Below are 18,272 nucleotides of genomic sequence, written 5' to 3'. Positions count from 1 at the left end.
ATTTTCGTCCCCAAAAATATGGCTTAATCAAATCACGTTATCATATATATTTTTTATAAGATGGTCAAAAAAACACATGCCTTAGGATAATAAGAAATTTTTCTATGGATTTTTCACCAGGAAGCTCTAGTTCTTCTACCTCAAAGTTCTTTTATTCACAACTATGTAATAATCAGCCGAAAGCGTATGAAAGTTCACAAAAGGAATTGGGAAATAATGTTCCTTCTTTTCCTGTGAATTCCAATAATAACACTTTCCCTGATAATGAAATTATCGTGCTTTCGTCTTCAGATTCTGAAGTAGAGTTTGAATTGAAGAGCACTGATAATAGACTTGTTGCGTTTAATAAAGATAAAGGTAAAGAACGAGAATATAGTACTGATCTCGACTTTGGTACCATTTCTTCTGTTGTTAATATGAATACCGTACAATTAAACGAATCTGATTCATTTGGTGCCAGTAATCAATCCTTGGTGTATGACAAAGGTAAAAACAAAGAACGAGAAGAAGATTCTCACAATGCTACGGTTTCAATAGATGATTCGGATGATGAACTCGTTGATATGGAAATTGATTATGACATTCCACAACCTGCGACATTTGTTTCGAATCAATTAAAGTCTTGGACTACTGATACCGGACTTGAACCTGTGGTAAATAATATACCAAAAGAGCAACAAGCAAGAGAACCTAATTATGTTGAAAAAGTGATTAAATTTTTTAACTTATATAATTATACATTTGATATTTTTGATATTGTAATTGATTTTTCAAATAAATATCAAGAAATGTTCCAAGAAGACAGTGCACATTTACAATCTTATCATAATAATCCTTGTGTATTACTTGAACTATTAAGTAACTTTTTGTCGAGAAGACTCAATTCGGGTAAAATTTTCGAAATAAAATTATTTGATTCGTAAATTAATTTTTCTTTTTTTTTTAAATTTTATATTATTTCTGTTATTAGCAGGTGTTCATGGGACGGATTTTATTAATTTGGAGACATTAGCAGCTGAATATTATGAAAAGCTAAAAAGTGCAGGTAAGGTGATTATGTTGTTTATAATGATATTTATGTAAATAAAATTATTTACACATATTTTAGAAATAGGACGGCAAGGGTTATATAGGACCACTTTTCATAGTGATAAATTTCACTCTACTGCTAAATCTCTTAGTGAAGAAAAAATGTCAATTGTAAATTCTCAAATTGGCAGCAATTTACCCGCAATAAAATGTAAAAAGACGAAGAATAAAAAAGTCAAAAAAAATAAATCCTCAAATGGGCCCAAAGTAGATCTTGAGAAAATTTTGAATTCTGCGGTACAATTACCTGAATACAAAATAGATACTAAAACACCTTCGTTATCTATAACGGAACATTTGAACAAGTTTGTATTTAATCAAGGAGGCTTTATTAATTCAATAACTCAATCGACAAACGGAAGTTCCAACTTTTCCGTATCACCTCAAGGGAGTAAACAGACATTTAATAGCCCTATACTTCCCACATTAAACACTAATTTTTCAACACTTTATGGAGTTTCTGATAATCAGGCAGTACAAACAGTTGCTTCAACATCATCAAATACAGGAAAACATCCTGTAGAAGTTTTAGTTGAATCAGATTCACAAACAACAACCACAATTATTTCAAATGAAATCGATCCGAATCCATCAAGCAATAATGAAATAGAGACAACAGAATATAGTATACGTAGACATGTGCCTCATGAAGAATGGCCAATCCCCGATCTTTCTCCTGAATCTGATAAGCAATATAAAAGTATGATGGCAGATGCTATACAAAAATTAGCCATTACGAATCTCGCTATGAAACATAATCCTGAATCAGGACCTGGTGAATTGGATAGCATTGTAAATAAGTTTAAGATAAAGAAAATAGCTAAAGATTCTGGTTCTGCACATACTTATAATGAAACTTTGATGAATATCTTTAATCATGGTGGTATGGATATGGTTATGGAAAGATTAGAGGGAAATGTTTCTTCTCACTTGAAGGTTAAACCAAAAGAAAATAGAAGACAGAGAAAGAAACGACGTCTTCTGCAAAAACAAGCAAAAGGTAAATGTAGCGGTAAAAAAAATGATAATACTGATAATGATAATGTTTTAAGGCTTTAAAATTAGACAAAGAACATTTATTTAATTGTGTAATATAAAATAATAACATCTGTAATTTGTATTAGCATAGTATATTGTAATTTGTAATTTTGTATTAAGATTTTTTGATGAATAAATTAATTAATGAAACAAAATTTTTATTGCTATAAAGTTGTATTACATTTTATGAGTAATTATCGTAATTTCATAATATAAATCTTTATAATTAAGCAGTCATTGAGTATTTTATCTATTTATCTATTAAAATTTCACTCATTAAACTAAATTAATTAATTTAAAATTCTATAAAATATTATTTTTAATCTGTTCTCAATAATATCACTTCTCTAAAAATTTTTGTAAATAGCCATAATCTTTGTTGTTTATCTTCTTCTATCATAGGATTAACCTCTGTAGGTTTAGTTGATGGTGATGGTAAAGATGGGGTAGGCGTTGGTTTAACTTTTTGCAATTTATCATTATTACCTTTTTAAAAATGAAATAAACAAATTAGCTGAGAAAAAAGAAAATATGACGGAAAAAAAAAATAATACTACATACCTATCCTTTCATAAACAACCTCCCAGCCATCAAATACTTGTTTCTTTCTCTCTTCATTTGAACTCTTAATACTGATACTATTATCACTTTCAATATCACTCTCACATTCAGCCCAATGTTCTTCATCCTCATCCTCATCCTCATTCTTGACTTCATCCTTATCTTCTTCTTCACCCTTATCCTTTCTTTCATACCTTTTCAATAGATCCACGATACCTTCCCATAACCATTTTTCTGCAAAATAAAGATTACCTCTAGGACCTTCAATAAATCCCGTTATCATTTGCCAAAACCCAGCATCAAAACTATAACCCAAAACCATTAATAACATCATCCAAGTATATTTTAATTTATCTTTATTAGTAAATAATTTGCTTGAATGTATAAATTTATCTATTGGATGTTTTAGTGGTTCTTTATTTTCATAGGCAAGATATCTTGGTGGAAATGGAAGTAAGTGAAGTTTTGACGCTATGATTGGTGAAATATTTGATATTGTTGCTGAAGAAGGAAATGTAAATGGTGATAACATGTAAAGATGTGTATAACCAAATAATGCTATTGTATTCCCTTCGCTATTTATTGCAAATAAATCTCTCAACGCTACTGCTACTTCCTCATGTGAATTTATCTAAAAAGAATTTACCTTAACATTAGCTTAAAAAAGGGAAAGAAAAAAAAAATTTTAAAAAATACGTACGGTAGCATCCAATCTAATATCAAAACAAACATCATTTTGTACTATAGAAGCAATAAAATCTCTATCTACTCCTATGGGAGGCCACATTTTTTGTAATAGTTGATCAAACTCTTTTTTAGCTCTTTCACCCGAACTTTCTTGATTATTGAATGATTTTTTCCAATACCATCTTCTTAATATTGATATTCTATTTTCAAAATTACTTAATTTAATTTTATAATCTCTATGTAAAGGTTCCTTCTTATTATCTACTTTATTTTCTATATCTAATCTATTGTTAAAAAATAATTTTAATAATAATCCTAATTCGTCACAATCCCAAGATTTTTCAAAATAACTTATTAATAAAGCTCTATAAATATTTTGATTTATTAATAAATTTGTAAAAAATGAATAATCATGAAGATTTATTGTTATAGTGTTTGAGAATGATATTATCGGAAGATTTGATGGACGAATTATTATTGGTAATTTGTTCTTGTCAGGTAAATTTATCGTAATATAGGTTGATTCTAACGAACTTTCTATTAAGTAACGTAAATAACTTGTAATAATTTCTTGAGCGTGTCTATTTAAAATGAAAAAGATTAGATATATATTAAGTTCAAAATTAAAAACTTTTAAACTGAAAAATAAGAATACATACAATTCAATCGAATTTGGTTCAAGTTTAACAACAGTCCCTTCAATAGGAATTGGTCTATGATAAATCCCTAACTTTTTGCTATAATGTAACTTATATGCTTCTTTTAATATTCTTGGAAATGTCAAAAATATATCAAAAGGATATCTTATTATAGCATATAATAAGCTATTCATTGATAATATATATGAAGGTCCTGATACTGTAGCAACCATTTTCTTTTTCAGTTGTGATTTATTATCTTGACCTGCGTACATTACAATCCTCATATCTAAATAACCCGATGATGGATCTTTACAAAGCATTTTGTAAGTCCCTAAACGATCATTAAATGGGGATACATGAAACGCTCGTTTCATGGTAAAACTCATATCATAACTATTAAAAAGATAAAAGTTATTTTAAATTTAGATATTAAATTACATCCATTAATTATTAAGAAAGAATCTTACCCGTTCCGTGATTCTTGATCAGTAACAGTATCTCTACTTAAAACATGTAAATGTTTTTCTCCAAAAGTATTATTAATTTCTAATATTACAACTTTAAGTTCATTATTTCTGCTGTAACAATAATGAAAACTAGCCGGGTTAAACGCATATCCTAAAAATCTCGGCATCGTAACTAATTCAAATCTACTTAAGTCATCTGTCGGGATATTCTAATTAAAAAACAATTACACATAAAATTATTTAACAATAATCATCGAAGTGAAGGATAAGCAGATTAATAATAAAACTTACATGTTGTTTAATATGCCATAATAATTTTTCTTTGATTGATTTAATTTGATTTTTTGGTTTTTGTATATACGGATTTTCTAAATTATCATCTCCGGAATTTATTTTACCAAGATAATCATCATCATTTATATTAAATATAATTGAACTATTATTATATCCGATATCAAATCTATCCAGAAAATAAAGTTAATTAAAAGCAAAATATTCGAAAAAAAGAATACAAGTATATCAAACAATAAATAAAATTCTTACAAACTATGACCATCTTTTTTATATTGTTGTTGTTCTAATATATCTAAATCAACTCCGACAAATAATACAGGATATTTAAAAGAATGTTTAACAGGCCAAAATCTAGAATGATAAGTTTTACAAAAATATATTTTATGTCGGGTATTAACTTGATTTAATGAAATTAATGATGATTCTAATATTTTATTTATAATATAATAAAATATAATAATAATAATTAAACATAATATTTCAAATATATTATTTATAAAGAATGGTACTTTAAATATATAAAATAATGTACTAATAGCGATAACAACATATAAAAATATATCTATCTTTGACATTTTTTCCTCCTTATCAGTAATAAAACGAGAAAGATAGATTTCCAGAAATAAAAGCTGCGGTGAGCTTATATGAAAATTACGGTAGTGTTATACAACAGCATTGTTTATATTATTCTGTCATATTTATATTACTTTGTCATAAATCATAATTGGGAAATACGAGTAATTATTGTCCGCGCGATACCCGCAATTCCGAGTATCCCGAGAATTCATTATTTGTAACCTTATCTCATTATTTTTTTTCCGATGACACTTAATTTGGAAAAATTAAAATGTTTCTCTTTCCCAATAATTAAAAATCATAGCTAATTATGGTTTTCGTTAACCTTAATCCTGGTTTATCAATTATTAAAATAATTTGGATCTACATACCATTACACCAGTCGGCAATTACCATGAGGTTACCGGCATATCTGGCATATATTGCTTGGAGTATTTACTAGATAATATTAATTAAATCTATTGAGTTAATAGCCTCTATCTTCTATTAAAAAAAAATAATCAACTAGTCTATTATTGACATTCTCACCGAGTATTAAAGGTTATCATTGTTATTCTTCTTTCTAAATTTTACTCGTTCATGCAATCGTTTCTTAATTTGATAATGAGAAATGTATAAGATATATTAATTTAACGCGTTTCGCGCGTTGTATCACATTTATGGAACTTTATCATCAATTTGTCATACGATTTGAGAGTGGTGGTTAATGATTTATCCGGTGTTTCGTGTTACAAATGAAACCGTTTCAATTTTATTAAAATATAAACATAAACAAATTTCTGCATAAATCATATTTACCATATTTACCAAAAAGTAACTCGTATATACTATTTTGATTTATAATCTTTGTAATGGATACAAAGATATAAGAGATTAGCTCATTCATTTCACAAACTTGGTATAATCGAAAAATGAACTGAAATACAATGTAGTACATCGTCTTAAAATTTTTTCGAACTTACTTTTAAACAATACATAATAATTACATCTGTGCATATATAAATACCATCAAATTTACCTTTCAGTCTTTCTGCTAAGAGTTTCCTCTCTTACGAAAGAAACATTAATTAAACATGTCATATATAAAAAAAAATCATACATCAAGCAAAGTTATTTCGACTGTCGACTCTTACTTTCAATATGCAAAAGAGGTCGTCGTTTCAAACTCATGGGAGCCTTTACTCCATTTTGGTATATTCAACTAAAAAATTTTTAAATTTTTTTTTTTTTCTTTCTAAAATTCTTCAATTTTCGAAGATGGCTTTTCAACAGTCTTTTTTACTAATTTAAAAATTACTATTATTGTTTGTTATTATGGTATTAATTAGCTCGAAATACTGTTCTTTCATTGATGTCACGAATTGACGTCGGTCATCTTCGCGTACTTAGTAAAGATTGTATTTATGAATTTGGCCCTAAAGATTCGAAATTAAAGAGCGAAATCAAAATCATAAACGACTCTTTTTGGGTTCGTTTGTTAATATTAGGTGATTTGGTAAGTTATATGATCATTTCTAAATTAATTTCGCTTTAATATTACACAGTTTGACAAGATGTATTACACATCGAAGTATTCTTTATTTTTGTTGTACAATATTTTTTTTTTGTTTAGCATATATTTATTTCACATGATTTCAGATCTGCACAACAAAGTATTCGATCATATATTTGTCCAACTTTATTTGACAAATACTAACCATTTTTCATTGTCACCTTATTTTTCTAATGTTAATTAATAGGGATACGCTGAAGCGTATATGCTAGGAGATGTAACATGCGACGACTTGGTAACTCTTATTAAGGTATTTATAAATTTATAAATTGTTAGGTTTTTTATCTTGATTTTTTGGGGATATTGAATCAACTTCCTTTCTTCAGATTTTCGTAGCGAATAGGTCTCACCTCGACGAACTTACAACAGTTCCTTCATACGTTTTCAGTTCTATAAACTATGTTATGAACCTTCGCTTTGCAAATACAATTTCCAACGCCATTAACAATATTTCCGCCCACTATGATATAAGCAATGAAATGTTTGCTGCCTTCTTAAGTAGTGACATGACTTATTCCAGTGCCGTGTTTGAAAATGAAGAGGAAAGTTTAGAAGAAGCTCAATATAGAAAATTGAGAATGATGATCAAAAAAGCAAGAATCACTAAAGATGATCACGTTTTGGAAATTGGTACTGGTTGGGGTTCTCTTGCTATCGAGGTATTTAATATTTGGTATTTTTATTATTTATTTTTTTCAAAAGAAAGTATATCTACTAATTTCTCGTATTACTAATTGCATTTTAATACTAGGCCGTAAGACTAACAGGATGCCGTGTTACGAGCTTAACTCTTTCAATTGAACAAAAAAATCTCGCTGAAAAACGTATTGAAGATGCAGGATTTTCTGATCGTATAACTGTTTTGTTATGTGACTATCGTAATTTACCTGCTTCTCATCAATTTGATAAAATCATTAGTATTGAAATGATTGAAGCTGTTGGTTATGAATATCTTCAAACGTATTTTGAATGTTGTGACAAATTTTTGAACGAAAAAAATGGTGTTGGTGTATTTCAAGTTATTACTATGCCTGAAACGAGATATGATAGATATTGCAAAGAGGTCGATTTTATAAGAAAATATATTTTCCCAGGTAAGATTCGAACAATTTAAGAAAAATTGGTTCATTCACATGAAAATGTCTTTTAAAAAATCTTTTTTTACTTCTCAACTTTTTAGGATGTCATGTTCCAAGTGTGACAACCTTAGTAGAAGCGATTAACAAGGGTTCAAAAGGTAACCTTATAGTTGATGATATTGAAAACATTGGACCTCATTACGCGCGTACATTGCGTTTGTGGCGTGAAAGATTTCTTTCAGTATTTGATGAACACATTCACCCTGCTTTGTTAAAAAGTTGGCCCAATATGACTCGAAATGATGTCGAAATTTTCAAAAAGAAATGGGAATTTTATTTTGCTTATTGTGAAGGAGGTTTCGTTTCAAGAATTTTGGGTAATGTTCAAATTGTTGTTACTAGAGAAGGCAATAAAGCTTTTCTTGATGGCATACCATTGTAAAAAAAATTAAAAAACCAGAAGGTATCTTCTTAGATAAATCATCTAAGTAAATAAGATAAATAATTTAAGTTATATATAGAATTGATCAATTGATCTCTTTTTTTCTTAGAAATTTTTTTTTTAAAATCAAATGATAAATTTAGAAACTCTTTTTTTTTTTCTAGAAACAGATAAAATGATACTTTAGAAATTCTCTTTTTTTTTTTGAAAAAATGATAATTAGAAATTCTTTTTTTTTTCCTTTTTTTTTCTCTTGTCAACTTTCAATAAAATGTTTTAAGTTCTTATCAAAGTTCTCATCACAAAAATGATATTATCGGAATACCCGATTCACATGAATGCAAACTGACAGAGTGTGACACGTTAAAAGTTCAAAATATTGGGACAATGTAATTTTATCATATCCGTTACACCACATTTAGTTTATTCCATTTATAAAAATTTTTATTGTTCGAAAGTGGATACAATGACCTACTTCTTCGAAAAACGGAAAAAATTAAAGCCCTAAAAAAAAATTGTATATAAATCAATCAATTTTAAATAACGGTTTTTTACTCTTTTTTTTTGATTTCTGTATTAGTAAACACAGTATTATAATAATTATTATTATTATTGATTTTTTTTCTTTTTTTTTTAATTACAATGGAACAAATCAAAAGGATGAAATAACAATGGAATGAAACAAGGTAAAAAATTTTTTTCATTAAAAAAAAATTTTTGAATTATATACTATATAACTATATACAATGTATTTTATCTAAATTAAAAAAAAAAAGGATTCATCATAACATAAAGAAAAAAAAATTTACAAATTTATTTACTTATACACACAATGGACTGAAAAAAAAAATTATAATAATAAGAATCATTGTGAAATCATATTATATAAATTTATATATTACGGGTTTAAATAATATGATTTCAATTTTTTGTTGGTATTTTCTAATTAAAGCAAATATAACTATTATCCTTTGCAAGTAACATAATAATCAATCCCTATTCAACCTAACCAACTTCATATCATTTTGATCACTCTGCGTTCTCTTTCAGCTAGCTTATAGCATGTTTAGGATAATATTTTGTATTCTTGCAAAATTGCATAAGCAAAACTCAATTTACAAATTATATTAACTTACTCACCAAAAACTAATTCATTTTTTTTTCCTTTTATATGGTGAGTGTTATATTAAGAACTGCTTGCTGGTTCTGAAAATATTCTCTGAATAATCAAAATCAAGCCTTTCATTTTTTTTTTCAATTGAAGGGAAAAATTTTCCCTAATTAATTATCTTTGGAAAGAAAATATTAATATAAAGTTCTTGCTAAAATTAATTCCTTCACCCCAAAAAAGTATATACATAACACTCTAACGAACAGTTCTTTGTTCTGCTTGAGGTTGTGGTGAAGGTGTTCCAACAGAATTGTTGCCACCATTTGAAGTCGATACACTTGATGGGCTTACGTTATTTTGTCTTGGACTTTGACTTGGAAGTATTAGATTATTTAACATTGCACCGTTTAACACATTTTGACTCATTATAGGCACCATCTGGTTCAAATTAGTATGTCCAAAGTTAGCACCACTATTAGCTATTACATTGAATCCATTCTGATAAGTTAAGTTTGGAATAGCAGCGCCGGTAGATACCTGTCGAAGATTTGTTGAAGTGCCAAGGTGTCTAGCATTAATAGGGTTAACCCCCATGTTAGCTAAACCTGGTCTCATTCCGTTAAGTTGAACCATATTATTAGCTGCTCCAAGTGTATAGCTTCGATTTCCTAAATTGATGGTTCTTATAGGAGTTGATTGTCCATTTGTTGAAATAACACCGGGCTGTTTTTTTTTCAAAAAAAAAAAAATTATTATATCTCGTTAATTAAGTCTACAGATCCCATTTTATCGTTAACGTTAATACATCTATTAAAGAAAAACGTACCATATTATTAATGTTAACTATACCATTTTGATGAATTGGATGAACGAATCGTTGAGGACCGTTGGTGCCAATTGTGACATTTGGATTCACATTGATCGTCTGCGAGCCAAGAGATATGTTAGCGTTCACATTGTTTTGTGATCCATTAACACCAATAGAAACATTTTGTTGTCTCAATACACCATTTGATTGTACAATATTTTGTCTTACATTTGACGATCCAGATGATGGCGATATATTGAACCCATTAGCAAGGGCAAAATTTTGAGGCACTGAACCGCTCGATCCACTTGATTGTACTATGTTATTCTGCCTCATAGGGGATTGTACCATCCCAGATGAAAGAACAATGTTTTGTGGAACAGTGGAATTAGAAGGTATGTTTGATCCAACACTTGGCACTGTAATATTTTGTTGCCTTGAAGTTTGAACTGTAGTTTGACGTTGACTATTTTGATTATTTATTTGTTGAGTAACAGTGCTTGTAGAAGGATTCGACGATGATTTCATAGACATTATTTTTTGCATTTGTTGCATAAAAGCTGGATTTGAATCAGAAAGTTGGCTTATTTGTTCTGGAGTAAACTGTACTCTATTTCTTTGTTGTTTAACCGTATTAATCTTTTGTGCTTCTAATTGACCTGCAGAGTTCACATTAATCTTACTGGGATCTAACATCTGACCTGAAGAACTCATTAAAATCTGTCCTACTAGTTGTCCCGCATTGTTTGTAATCATTCCTGGGTTAGATAATGTACGTGTAAGTCCATCGCCATTTCCTTGACCATTTGTGTTGTTATTACTTGATAATGGTCTTGCTGAAGAATTTATTTGTGTAATTGGATTTTTAGCAAGTGAACTGGTGGCTGATATACTTGTATTGTTTGATCCTACAGCTAGTGATGCAGGCGTCAACCCATTTAGAGCAGATACAACGTTTGTAACACCTCCGATAGAATTATTATTGGGATCATCTGGCATCCGAATATTTTTTGGTATTGGGCGTCTATATGGATTCGTCATGTTTTCGCGATGATTCAACGTCACAGTAGGTCTTAAAATAAGACCGTTATGTGCCCGTGGATCTGCAGTATTAACACTGTTGACTAGTCTTGAACCTGTACGAGAATCGCTATTTAATCGTGGTGTTGATGGAGAATTAGAATTCAAACGAGGATCTCGACTCGTACTTGATTCAGTATTGACACTTTGATTTCGATTCAAACCATTATAAGTACGCGAATCGATAAATGTACGTGAGTCAACATTCGATATATTATTAACATTCGCACGGGCATCTAGTCCATTATTTCTCATATTATTGATTCGAGAGTCAGCACCTGTGCGATGATCTGTTTGAATAATTAATGTTAGCCTTTGAGGAAAGAAAATTCTTATTATTACATTATAGTAAAGTAATATTTACCCAAATCTATTTTTTGACGAGAATCTTGATTCGCGCGAGCATCTAATTGTGAGACAGTGCGAGATTCCGTATTTGAACGAGACGCAAGACGCAGTTCATTTATTCGCTGTTCTGGATTTGTTAAAGTTAAAGGTGTATGTTGAGGATTTTGAGCAGGTATATTGTTTCCCGTTAAAGCATCGAAGCTTTGTTGTTTCGTAGGAGAACTTTGTTTTTCTTTTTGTATCCGACGATAAACGCCAAGATTTTGATAATCCTCCTCTTTAAACAAATGAAACCGGATTATACTATAAAAGAGAAAATTTATGAATTGATTTTAATCACATGAATTTCTAAACGTCGATCATTTATTTCGCATTTAAAATTATTTAAAAGTTCATACTTTTCTGTGTAATTTTCTTCCTTCTCTTCATCATCTTGGTTCAACTCGTCGTCACTGAAAACATCATCAATTCCATCTGAATCATACTTGTACCTTTCGTTGGTCTCTCGTATGCGTCGATAGGAAAAGACGTCAAGACGATCGATAATCCTTCTTCTACGACCCCCTCTACCAAATCGACTTCTGAAGGCTGTACATTGTATTGAATTTCGATCTGTTGGTTTGAGAGAATCAAATTTTCTGAAATAGGAAGCAGCAAGCGATTTCCTTTGAACAAGGTATGGATACTTTTCAAGAAACAATAAAACATAGGTATATTAATTATCAAATTTTACTTAAAATTAAAAACATTATTAAATCATTACATCAACTTACATCTGTTATATCTGTCATTGGATATTCGTCATCTTTCTTAGAAAGTTTGATACCAGATTTTGTCTTCGTTACACTAATTGCGATGAAATTCGAAGGTAAATATAATAATAGAAAACGTTAAAAGGTATTTAATGTGAACATACCCTAATAAGTCCGCCAAAGATGATTTTCGGCTCTTCTATTAAGTTGCAAGGAGAAAAAAACAGATTAAATAATTTATAAATATACTTGATCAACCAATAAATTAAATGAATATATATATACCTTTGGTTGCTCATGACTTATTTCATTCCTAATACCCAACTTCTTTCGTAGCTCTCTGGCGGTACATTCTTTCTCAAAAATTTTACGATCTAATTCAATCTTCTGTTTCTTTGTTTTTTCTCTCATCGTTACATGGACCATTATTTGACGGCCAGAATTTATATCTTTCCTTATTTTCCTTAATTTATCAAATGATGCTGTCTCTGTGCGACGTGTTCTTCTTATAGGTTTAAGTTCACGACGACGGAAACAGGTCCATGGATGATCTTCTTCATCTTTACCTTCTTGTGTCTGGAATTAAAAGAAAGAAAAGGTTTAACAATTTTTAATCAAATTCATTTATTTACATAATTATATGTAAGATCTAACAAACCTTTATTTCAAACATTAATGGGCCGACTTTTTGATATTGTTTAAGCCGATCCCAACGTTTATTCTTCCAATATGAATACACTTTTTCGGCTTCGCTTTTCAAGACAAGTAACGATTCTGAAAGACATGCTTCGCAATCTTGCCAAGATGGGAATTGTTTCTTTGCCTATTGTGTTATAGGATGAAAGAATGATAACGAAAGAAGTAATTAGGTTTGAGCAATGATCAACATGAAGAATCAAACGTCACAAAAAAAAAATGGATGTCGTTTTTGATTCAAATAACTATTACAAACCAATAATTGAGGTTTATTCTTTGCAACATTTTCAAAGTGTTGCATTATTTCCTCAAATTGATCTTCAGTTAACGTTGAATTATTTTTTTGTTTATGCTCCGCTAACCATATATCATCTTTTTCGTCCATACAGTACAGACAACCTATACATTCTTCAACAGGTAAAGAAAATTTAACATATGTTGAAGGTTTTTTCCATTTGTGTGTCTGATAAACATCAGCATAATATGAAATACGTCGACTTGACGTTGGTACAGGAATCGTGGCTTTTCCAGAAGCTGTGGCTCCTTTTTCCATTGATTCTGTACGAAGTTTTAATGCATTCACTAAATGCCATTCCTATTATTAATTTGTTTTTTTTAAAAAAAAAAAGAGGAAAATTTTGAGTCATTGAGTAAAAACTTGAAATTCACGTATTAGATCAAAATCTCTAAATCTTTTGGATATGATCGTTCTCTTTTAATTTTAAAGAATACATGTGACGATTATTTTTTGATGACATAATCTTGCCGCAGCAACAATAACAAAGAAAGAACACTTATTCAAAAGACAATTTTTTTTTAATAAAGAACGAGAAATTTATTCACTCCATTAAAGAAAACTATAGTATTTATTCTTTGAATTTTTAAAATTATATAGTACATTATTAACAATGAAACGGTTAAACGAACCTCTTCCTCCTCCTTCTCTACCCCTGTCTCTATTTCTATTCCCGCTCTACTGACTGGTATACAGTCATCTTCGTTGATTTCACCTGGTGTATAGATTCGTAGTGGTTTCTTATTGTCAACCTTACGGTGACGAAACGACTTTCGATTGATTGTACTGTTCTGTAGAAATGTCATCTTGGCGTGGCGCAGTCTGATGTTTAAGTGTATTTGTAATTTACTAAAGTTTTTGAGCTTATTACAACGAAACAAAAAACTTTTTCAAAGGTGGCATAAACAAGTATAAAACTGAAGAAGTTATTTTAGATTAATAGTCCTTAAAGAAATTATAAAAAGTTTCAAATGTTTTTTTTTTTATTGTTTTCCCGTCTTTCCTTCGGATATGGGAATTATTTTTTTAATAGGTATTTTTTTCGTCTCCCTTAGTAACTTAGTCGATTGTTGGGGCAAAGCATAAAAAAAACCGGGTACCACGTTAGGTACCCCATCATGGAGTAATAATAATATTGATATAATATTCAATGAGTCATTGGGCACAAAAAGTACAACAACGTGACACAATTTACGGTGACGATTAGCTATTAATTTTGTCAGACATCATACAATTTGGTTGGTTACACGCCCCTTTTTATCAAAATTATGTGAACGGGTTCACTGTATAAATAAACTTTTACAAAATTTCCAAATTCAAATTCCCGATAATTCGTTCGAATTATAAAAATTGCATATTGAACCAAAAATGATAGGTCAAGATTTCTGATATCCGTATATATAATATTCAAAGGCAATAAAGGTAATGAACGGCAGTTACTGAAATATAAAAGTCAGATAATACAGAAAGAAAAATAGATAAAAATAATAAACAATTTTATACTCACCAGTTAATCGTGTATAAATATAGTTTGTCTCATTTATTCTGCAAATAGAACTGATTTAGAAAGATTCAAGGGTTTTAGAATTTCTTCTCATAATCCAGATTTTTGGCTCAGTAATAATATGTACTGGAAGCCAAGATTTCCATAAAACCGCATTTTTATCGTAACGTAAAAAAACAATTCCAACAAATTCCAGCCAATTATGAACGAGTACTTTTGGCATTTTCAACTTTAATCTCTCATAACCATCTACTGTATAAATAACCTTAAAATAAGATTCATGATCTTGAGGTGTACTGGTCAGCAGATATGTATAATCTATATAGTCAGATGGTGATAAATGGGATTCGTTTTTGGAATATACCCAGTCATTACGAATCTGACCAAATCTTGATGCACCGGTCATTGCTGTATAAGCATCAAGATGGACTTTTGCTAATAATATGTTATGTATGTAATATATTTATATATAGTAAATTTTTTTTTTAAAAAAAAAACAAAAAAGATCGATAGAAAAAAAATAATAATAAATTATCTCACCATTATTATAATCATTTTGAATCTTGTGAAGTTTTTGTAAGGCAACGCCACCGGGATAATTTTCACTAGAGACAAGTGTCATCGATATACTTGCTAAAAAGCTCATAATCAACAAAAGTATAATAATCCAGTTTATCAAAATAAATACGAATTTTGAACCTTTTCGTTCTCTTTAATGTATAAAAATTATTAAATTAGTGAAACGAAAATATTTGTAATCTATAAATCAGTAAGTTAATGAATTAAATTATACATACACCCAAATCCATCCGATAGCTGCACACATGTTAAAGATAGGCACAACATAAACGATAAACCGCCATTCCTTATGTCCAAGGAAAGAAAATCCAGTTACAAAAAAAAGCATAAGGAGTAAGAACTTAAGAGTACGCTTATCAACAAATGCGGAAAATACGCTTAATGGTAAAGATATTAAAAGAAGCCGTGGAAGGAAGGAAGTGAAATATGCGTGAAAGGGCAAAACCTAATAGCATCATTGAAAAAAAAAAATTTAAAATGAATAAATAATTAATTTTAAACAAAAAAAAAAAAAAAAATGAACAGTTATAAAAATGCTTTCTACATACACCCCATTCACTACTTTTTCCAAGTACGATATTAAAATAATATACGTAACCTTCAGGCCACATCCATCTCTCTTGCCAAAAATAGGAATCAACCGATAAAGACAGACCTATCAAATCACGAAAACTATATGATCTCTTATAACTCATATTAAAATTATAGCATTGGTATAATAATTACCTAAACTCCACAGACTGGTAAAAATTCCAGTTTTAAGAGCATCGAGAAGCTTCAAATTTCCTAACCACAATTCCAACACCGTAATCGGAACAAGTAATAAAGCTACTTCAAATCTAAAAATTATTATAGTAAATGTCATATATCGAATCATTGATAGTAATTTCTTATTTGAATCGGAAGAGGTAATCGCAGAAATCCAATATGAAAATGCAAGAATAACTAATAATAATGAATCACATGTTCATGATACTATTGAATTGAATTTTGAATTAGAATTTTGTTCATACTTAATGTAAACGCAAACATATTGGGTAAAGTTCTGCTTGCCCAGAAAATAGTATGAAATTGGCACGCACTAAGTATACCAAAAGCTTTTGAAATACGACGACCAAATGACATTTCTATCGATGATCGAAGGCGAGAGAGTGAGTATATATTAAATAATCCAAGAACAAGCCGTACTGTAATATGAAACAAATAAGTTCAATTTATTTATTAAACTTGGCTTATTATTATTTTTTTTTTTTTTTTAGAAAAAAATTTTTTTTTATTACAAATAAAAATAAAAAATTTTAGATTTAATAACTTACCAACATATTGAGAAATAAATTTGTTTAAGTTAGGAATTATAAAGTTCATAATTTTAATAAATGGTAAGCTCACTCCACTTAATACTAATGGTCCAACAAAAGTACGTGGAACAACTCCAGGAAATTCAAAGTGGTCATACTTTAAATAATTAAAAAAAAAAAAATATGTATATGTTATGAGTAAATAACTTTTTTTTAGAAAAATAATAATTTGAATAACTAAATATAAGGTCTTTCACTCTACCTTTTTTAAGGCTTCTAAACTTATTCCATATTCCAAAATATCATGAGTCGCTTGGAGGTTAAAACTCTCTTCTACTTTAGTAAAAGGACATAGAAAAATGTGCATTGCTACCAAACAACTCAACAATATATCATATTTATCCATAACTCCTTATTAACACCAAACATTTAAAGTATATTTTGAGGCTAATAAAATACAATAAACTTTGCCTTCGATTCAAAGCAAATAGCGAAAGATAGTGTGAAAATTCAAACACGCCCTTTTGAATGGGGGATCGGATCTTTATATACAGGTGGCTTAGTAGTGTATTGTATGTTATTGTATTTTATTTATATAATAATAATTGTATTTATGATTTATTATATATAATACACATCTATTGATCTACAGTTTTTGCTTGATATGCAAATGATGCATAGTTCCGAAGGTAACACTTATTAACATTTCTCTTTTGACATCTTTTATAGGAATTATTGAGCACAATTGTCTATTTGTCGAATGTAAGTTAGAATTTTTGACCATAACCTTTAGAAGATGAAAGAAGAATTTAGAAAATTTGGAAAACAAGATTTTTTTATAATAACGTTTGCTGATATGATAAATGATAAATTAAACGGATTAGTCGTATTATGCATGTATGCACAAGGCATTTATTTGTGTATCAAAAATCTTACAAACATTTTAAACATATTTGTTCGTAATTTTGAAAATGTATGAATTAAAATGAATTATTTTGTTAGGTCCAGTAATTTACCTTAAAAAGGAATACTTGGTATGTTAATATAATTGTTTGTAGTACAATATTACACAAATCTTGGATTAATTTCCTGATTCAAACATGAAATAACTTTTTAACTTTTAAACAAAAACAAATCAAATTATTCAAAGAGTTTCGATTATCGAATGGTTATTATCATGGCTGTGTTGGTATAACGTTTATCATCAAATTCTTTGCCACATTTTGGCTTAGATGTTCTTTATCTTAATAATTCAAGACGTGATGATAGCCGCGAGTCCGCAAGGCTTATATAGCTTATACAGAAGATTCTTTTAAGAAATTTTGTATGGTTTTCTTTTTCTTCAATATCAATGGACGTGTTATCATAACATTAC

At 29.1% G+C, this 18,272-nt stretch overlaps 5 protein-coding genes across 5 annotated transcripts; 2 read left to right on the top strand and 3 right to left on the bottom strand.

The window, feature by feature from the left end:
* Positions 1 to 104: 104 nt before the first annotated feature.
* Positions 105 to 2,293, top strand: OCT59_020254 (uncharacterized protein; the record flags this gene model as incomplete). The annotated part of the gene is made up of 3 exons (XM_066149069.1): positions 105 to 888; positions 974 to 1,045; positions 1,109 to 2,293. 3 exons carry the CDS (start codon positions 105 to 107, stop codon positions 2,146 to 2,148), a joined length of 1,896 nt encoding a protein of 631 aa, XP_065990018.1. The 3' UTR covers positions 2,149 to 2,293.
* OCT59_020253 (uncharacterized protein) lies at positions 2,255 to 5,352 on the bottom strand (the record flags this gene model as incomplete). The annotated part of the gene is made up of 7 exons (XM_066149068.1): positions 2,255 to 2,613; positions 2,689 to 3,319; positions 3,389 to 3,956; positions 4,035 to 4,409; positions 4,484 to 4,692; positions 4,775 to 4,943; positions 5,027 to 5,352. The coding sequence occupies 7 exons, from the start codon at positions 5,350 to 5,352 to the stop codon at positions 2,447 to 2,449; spliced, it is 2,445 nt and encodes an 814-aa protein (XP_065990017.1). The 3' UTR covers positions 2,255 to 2,446.
* A 1,074-nt stretch (positions 5,353 to 6,426) lies between these two features.
* OCT59_020252 (uncharacterized protein) lies at positions 6,427 to 8,729 on the top strand (the record flags this gene model as incomplete). Its single annotated transcript, XM_025313488.2, has 6 exons — positions 6,427 to 6,544; positions 6,682 to 6,848; positions 7,093 to 7,155; positions 7,232 to 7,564; positions 7,657 to 7,999; positions 8,086 to 8,729. The coding sequence occupies 6 exons, from the start codon at positions 6,427 to 6,429 to the stop codon at positions 8,424 to 8,426; spliced, it is 1,365 nt and encodes a 454-aa protein (XP_025187021.1). The 3' UTR covers positions 8,427 to 8,729.
* Positions 8,730 to 9,061: 332 nt separating this feature from the next.
* On the bottom strand, positions 9,062 to 14,567 carry OCT59_020251 (uncharacterized protein). The gene is made up of 13 exons (XM_066149067.1): positions 14,149 to 14,567; positions 13,478 to 13,816; positions 13,184 to 13,348; positions 12,811 to 13,101; positions 12,690 to 12,724; positions 12,547 to 12,619; positions 12,172 to 12,458; positions 11,790 to 12,076; positions 11,554 to 11,715; positions 10,574 to 11,481; positions 10,364 to 10,462; positions 10,075 to 10,260; positions 9,062 to 9,975 (listed from the first exon to the last, which is right to left on the bottom strand). The coding sequence occupies exons 1-13, from the start codon at positions 14,320 to 14,322 to the stop codon at positions 9,793 to 9,795; spliced, it is 3,189 nt and encodes a 1,062-aa protein (XP_065990016.1). The 5' UTR covers positions 14,323 to 14,567; the 3' UTR covers positions 9,062 to 9,792.
* Positions 14,568 to 14,751: 184 nt separating this feature from the next.
* OCT59_020250 (uncharacterized protein) lies at positions 14,752 to 17,303 on the bottom strand (the record flags this gene model as incomplete). Its single annotated transcript, XM_025324257.2, has 9 exons — positions 14,752 to 14,955; positions 15,024 to 15,455; positions 15,561 to 15,730; positions 15,818 to 16,044; positions 16,148 to 16,254; positions 16,326 to 16,544; positions 16,613 to 16,786; positions 16,916 to 17,054; positions 17,160 to 17,303. The coding sequence occupies 8 exons, from the start codon at positions 17,301 to 17,303 to the stop codon at positions 15,079 to 15,081; spliced, it is 1,557 nt and encodes a 518-aa protein (XP_025187018.1). The 3' UTR covers positions 14,752 to 14,955; positions 15,024 to 15,078.
* Between the last annotated feature and the right edge of the window lie 969 nt (positions 17,304 to 18,272).

Source organism: Rhizophagus irregularis, chromosome 3 (genome assembly GCF_026210795.1).
Source record: "Rhizophagus irregularis chromosome 3, complete sequence".
Lineage (NCBI taxonomy): Eukaryota > Fungi > Glomeromycota > Glomeromycetes > Glomerales > Glomeraceae > Rhizophagus > Rhizophagus irregularis.
Note: the sequence above shows the minus strand (reverse complement) of the source record. Positions and strands in the feature narration are given on the sequence as shown.

Coding starts and splice junctions, on each gene's coding strand:
- OCT59_020251 (XM_066149067.1), bottom strand. CDS start 14,322: ATGACATTTCTACAGAACAGTACAATCAATCGAAAGTCGTTTCGTCAC. Junction 12,077..12,171: donor GAAGAAAATTACACAGAAAA/GTATGAACTTTT, acceptor TCTCTTTTATAG/TATAATCCGGTTTCATTTGT. Junction 10,463..10,573: donor CATCATCTGGATCGTCAAAT/GTAAGACAAAAT, acceptor CTTGGCTCGCAG/ACGATCAATGTGAATCCAAA.